Here is a 6,000-nt window from a genome sequence, read left to right on the forward strand (position 1 = left end):
ACTTAATTTATGGACTTATTTGTTTTGATTTCTTAGTATGTATGGATTACTTGAGTTGTTCCTGACATCTGGTGAAAATTTCATGTCAATAGCCCCATTAGAAATATATTTACTGAGAAATACATTGATGCGTTCAATACTTATTTTCCCCGCTGCATTTAGGTAATGAGATCAGCAACTGCAGCCATTAAGTCCAATGTACCCTTCAAATAGATGATGCGCAAAATGTGTTTCAGCTTAAGTCTTAATAAACCTAATTAATTATTTGATGAGTTTTGGATTAATTTGTATTCATGTTGTCAAGAATTTAAGAATATTTGATTAACTAATAGGAAGTATTTTGTGTAGATGCAATTTTTGAATGGATATTAAAAGAGATGACTGGGATCTTCAAAATTGATTTTATATTCATTTAACATTTCACATCATCTTAGCAAATTTATTCCCCTTTGTTCATTAATGGAAAATAATCCTTTCATAACCTCATATGGTAGACATTAGTAAGAAAATGGAATATTTGTCTGGCACCTATGGATAGTTTTGAAATGTGTTAATTTGATAAAAATTATAATTGAAAAGTATGATTTAATGCATATTGTTAGTCTTAGTAGAAATGAAAGACCAATAGTTTTGTTTCTTCCTTTCACAAATGTTTGTGTGAAGGTTCCCCTGCTTAGTTCATCTGATTTGTTTTTCACACTTGTCAGAGGAGTTTCCTTTTTCAATTTTTGCAACCATGTTTTCTCTTTCTTTAGTTAAAGTGTTAAAAAAAAAAAAAAAAATTGTTTTTGGTGACATGGCTTTTACTATCCGTTAAGAAGCTACATGTCAGTCTTAGATAATCATTAGGTATCATAGAATATCCTGTATGTTAGCTCTTGTATTTGCATGATCTTATCCTTCAGGAAAAATATTTTTCCTGTAGTACGTTCTGAATTTTTTAGAATGTGCAAATTGTTTACCTTTTTTTTTTTTTTTTTTTTTTTTTTTTTCTTTTTCACATACAAAATTGATTAAGAATGAATGTTAAAGACTGTAAATTATTCATGTAAATGGTAATTTACTGAATTATTAAACAGTCCCTGTAGATAAAACTAACTACCTGGATATTTCAATATTTTCTGGTGTTTGTTGAACATAATATAATACAGTATACAAGGACAATAGTAGACATGTTTCCGGCACTTTGTTGTTTATTCCACTATACCTATAGTTCAGTGTTGCACAGATGACAGGTAATTTAAAAGCAATGCTGAGAACACTTCTGCAGCCATCCTTATACTATGAAGACATTTGAAAGGTCTGCATTTTGGGGACATGTGATAAATTACCGATGTATGTTTTGGATGTAATGTCTTCTTACATGCTTTTTTGTTAAAAGAATAGTACAATCGAAAAAAAAAATTGTGGGTATATGCATATGTAAATGATCAGATTGCATATTTATATTTACCGTGTGTATTTTATCCACCTTAATAAAAGGATAAGTGTTTATGTATCTGTTTGTCCATTCAGTTGCTTTATCTCGGTCATTCCAACAGATGCTGCATCATCAATATTAACATTGCTTTTACAAATCCCATACCAAATGTAACAGAGGCACATGTATTGCATTCGTCATCCAAACACATGACGCATCACAAACATTTGGAGTGATGCATTTTACTACTACATATGTTTGTGATGCGCCACTGTTGGGATAAGAATGGCAGTGTATTTTATTAAACCATACATGCATTACAAATTATGTTCCAATAGATGGTGCACTGCAAATGTCAACACTGAGGTCTACATTGATTACTTAGATTTCAATCCATCTTGTATTAGTAGCAAACCTAGTTAATATATAATACACAAACACTTTACTTGAACCCCACAAACTATGTGGTATCAGAAGTGAAGCCATAAATGCCATAATTAAAACACATCTGGTTTTTCTAAAAAAAAAATGGCACACTACAAATTTGTTTCTATTTTTTGCTCAAAAGAGCCCAAGAGGATTTAGTTCCCCTTCTACCAGTCAGATAAAGAAATGTAAAATTGTGCATTGAGTACCTCTTTTCTGCTGGGTCCTTCTTGATCACATCAAATTTTAAAAAGTGCACAATTAAGTAGGCTAACTAAAGGGTGCAGTAACAACAATTTTCTGTTAGCAGTAGTACTCAAAGTTTTACATGTTGATTTATGTTTATTGTAGGGATCAATATTGAGATCTGCTGACCAAAAATAGGCTCGAAATTTTGGGATTCAGGACGCCTGAAATCCATGCTTTATATTAATAGACACAGGGAAAAATAAATCCTGTTCAGACCTGTACTGAAGGGCATCTGTTTAAGAAAGAGCTTATCAGTTCCCGTTATCAATCAGCAAAATAGCCCACAACATATCAGTAATTTTAACTTCTCTTTAAAAATGTTTTCTGGAAATCTTCAATATTATTGGACTTTGCCGCGAAATATCCACAAACAGTAATATGTAATCTGTTTGCAATTTTAAAGCATCAACACGGGGTGAAGCTTGCCTGGATTTAGCATTTTGTAATAATCAAGATAGAATTGAGGACATTTTTCACTTAGGGGAGTACTCACTTTTTTTGGCAGTGGTTTAGACATTAATGGCTTTGTGTTGAGTTATTTTGAGGGGACAGCAAATTTACACTGTTATACAAGCTGTGTACACTGACTACTTTACATTTTATCAAAGTATCATATCTTCAGTGTTGTCCCATGAAAAGATATAATAAAATATTTACAAAAATGTGAGGGATGTACTCACTTTTGTGAGATACTGTATATGGTTTAAGCAAAAGAAGATTAAGAGGTGACATAGTTGAAGTGTTTACAATTATGAAGGGAATTAGTATACTGTAGTGGATCGAGACTGGTATTTTAAAATAAGATCGTCAAGGACACAGTTGGAAACTTGTTAAGGGTAAATTTCACACAAACATTAAGAAGTTTTTTTTTTTTTTACACAAAGAACAATAGACACTTGGAATAAGCTACCAAGTAGTGTGGCAGATGGTAAGACTTTAGGAACTTTCAAAACTCAACTTTTGTTTTTTTGAAAAAAGAATTAGGACTGGCGGGCTTTGTTGGGCTGATTGGCCTGTTTTCGTTTAGATTGTTCTAATGTTGAATCCAATATTAAGTTGTTCAGAGTCATATCTTCTGTTTTGGGCACAAGGCTGGAGTCAATGGTGAACAAGGGAAAACAATCAAAATCCACCCAACTGATGTCTTTATATATTGTGTAATATGCACATGGGTAAAGTGTTCCTTTTTGTGTATATAATCTTGCAGACATGGACATTACAATTAAGAAAATTGTCACTCAGTTGTGCATTTCATCCTCTGCTCAATAGATCTCAATAGTTATTGGACAAATTAGTACTGTACACACACTGTATTTCTGTTCAATTTGCTTGTCATGTTTGGGAAAGGTGTAACATCTGTCCAAAGTGAAGTTAGAAGTCTGCAAAATTCCAGAGCATGTAATTCTTCAGTATTGTTTTCAATTTTCTGCATAGCTATTCTGCAGTTCATATTTACCAAAGGCTTTGTATGCATGCATTTTTTTTACCATTTTGTCTAAATTCTTTCTTACAGTGTCAATTACTGTGTTTAGTTACAGGAACAAGACCCCCACTCATGGACGACCCAGTGGAAAGAAGCAGAACAAGCAGAGTCTAGTTCTCGAGGTAGTTCTCAGTGATGCTTTAGTTTTTTACACTTTGCTATCCTGAGTATTCTTGCCTTTCGCTAAGGTATATTTTATTTTTGTAAAAATAGTCTATTTTGGTTCTGGCATACACCCTTAAAGTCTACAAAGGACAGAAAAAGAAAAAACATACTTTGATTCTTTGTAGTTTTTTCTTAGTGGGTGGTGTATTTATAGGCATCTTTTTTCACAAAAAAAATATTTGAAAAAATGTCTATTCTCAAATGTTTTAAATAATTTTGTATAATTAAAAATCTTTCAAACTCCCTTGTGTTTTACTGTCTGTTTGTTTTTTTCTTGCCTTTACCCCAACAGTACGAAAAGCTTCAATTCTGTTTTCTGTACTTAATACACAGGGAAGTAAAGTTAAGTCTTACCTGCTTTTTAGTGCATGATTTGTGATGACGCTAAAATACAATTTCTTAAATTAGTCAATATTTGAAAAATCACGGAATACCTGTGTTCTGCATGTGTACCAATTTTTTGTAATCTGAAGCTTGTCCTTTCTACATACTCTGTTTTGTACAATTTGGGTTTAAATATCAGCCTGGATCATCATTTGGTGGCTGGCCCTCGTGGATGTTTTATATAACCCCAAGGTATCCTTCCTCTAACACTTTTCCCCCTCAGTTATATTAAGTGTATGCAAAATCTATAAATTTCTGTCAAGTGCAGAAAATTTGAAATGGGCAGGTGCGGTTTTAAGATTAACTGGACACTTGAGGCATAGGAGAGAATTCATAATGAAATTAAGTATTTCATTCCAGGTTAGCCACTTTGATTACACTGGTCTACAAAAATGTTTTTGTTTGTTAGTGGGAACTTCAGACCAGCTCTTAAGTTTTTTACACTGATTTCATATATGAAATCGGAATGAAGCTAGCACTTCAGCTTCTTGAGATACACATCATTGACGTTGTGACACTTTTGAATATGAATATACAGTAATATATCAACACATGGTTCTGGAGTTTGAACTATGTCCCACCAAAATTGTTTTGATGTATTTTTTCTGAAAACAAACCAGAAGACGATACCAGAGACCTGTTCAAACACGTTTGTCAGTTTATCTCAATATAAAAGTGAGGTCAGCATGTTCAAAAATGTTTGAAGCACTTGCTTTTGCACTTGTACTGCACATCCGTCTCTCTTTACAAGAACAAACAGATGAAATCTTTCCCCAAACCACCAATATTTGTCATACAAAAATAACAATGTGAACGATGGTTTGTTGGTTCCCGCCACACCATGGGTACAGCAAAAGGCATTTTCTTCTGCTTGCCATTCAGCCAATGTGTTAAACCCGAATAGCAAATAGTGCAGCACACATGAGGTGCCCATGCTTTATTTTGGTCACCAAGTTTACAGCCAAAGTAATGCTTGTATGGAGTTTTAAGTCTGCTGGAAATATTCTTTCACTGGTCTTGTGGAGTAAATTGTCCACAGACATGACTTAAAAATTGAAAGAAAAAAAAATTGTGAGCACAACTTCTTCTCATGCCTGGAAATTAGTTTAAAAATCCACAGTAAACAAATCAGCAAAAACACTTTTTAACAACAATTTTCAAAGTAATGGTGAATCTAATGAACGAAATGTCATGAAATGCAATGTTATTTTAAGGAAACAGTAAAACCGACTACCTACTGCAGCATCATGTCTGAGTTGTATCATTATGCTTTAGAGTCCTATAAAACTTTGTAATCAGTAACATGTTTTTTCTGCTAATTAAAAATTAATAATTTTAAATAAAATTCATAATGACAAGGTAAATAACTCACAGCTGTTAGTTACGTGATAAATTCGTTTATTTCAATGATATCCCTGGTGGAATTACCGGTATTTATCAATATCTGCCTTAACTGTCCAGTCACCCTAATAGTCCAAGACCTAGAACTTGATAACTAAACAATGGCACATGCTAGATGAAAACTGTTTTCAAATTTGGAGTCAGCAAATGAAATTTGTTGAAGTACAGGTGAAAGAATCCCAGTTATGAAATGCTTGTTGACCGGTGTTATACAGCAGTTGAATGTCAACAGAGGATGGCTGGTATTCTGCCTATTTAAATTGTACCGAATTTTTATCTTTGAAAAAGAGGAGAGCTTTTAATTTTACTAAGTATGGAAAGCTTATGTTATTACCACATTTGTCATTATTAAAATAGTTCCAAAATAGAGATACTTGATTTGTGTTTGCTTTGAGAGAATGATGAGGTGGTAAAAATAGGCTGTGCATTGTAATTATTTTAACTTGTTTAATTCATTTGAATAATTGAGTTA

General features: G+C 32.8%; 1 protein-coding gene across 2 annotated transcripts in view; it reads left to right on the forward strand.

Moving 5' to 3' along the window:
• Positions 1-3,987, forward strand: part of ndnl2 (necdin-like 2) — a 93,492-nt gene extending 89,505 nt beyond the window's left edge. For both annotated transcript variants that reach the window (XM_028813710.2, XM_051934182.1), the window contains exon 11: positions 3,628-3,987. In XM_028813710.2, coding sequence (XP_028669543.1) covers positions 3,628-3,714 — 87 coding nt within the window. In that variant the 3' untranslated portion in view covers positions 3,715-3,987. The remainder of the gene's footprint in view (positions 1-3,627) is intronic.
• The last annotated feature ends 2,013 nt before the right edge of the window (positions 3,988-6,000 follow it).

Source organism: Erpetoichthys calabaricus, chromosome 11 (genome assembly GCF_900747795.2).
Source record: "Erpetoichthys calabaricus chromosome 11, fErpCal1.3, whole genome shotgun sequence".
Classification (NCBI taxonomy): Eukaryota; Metazoa; Chordata; class Cladistia; order Polypteriformes; family Polypteridae; genus Erpetoichthys; species Erpetoichthys calabaricus.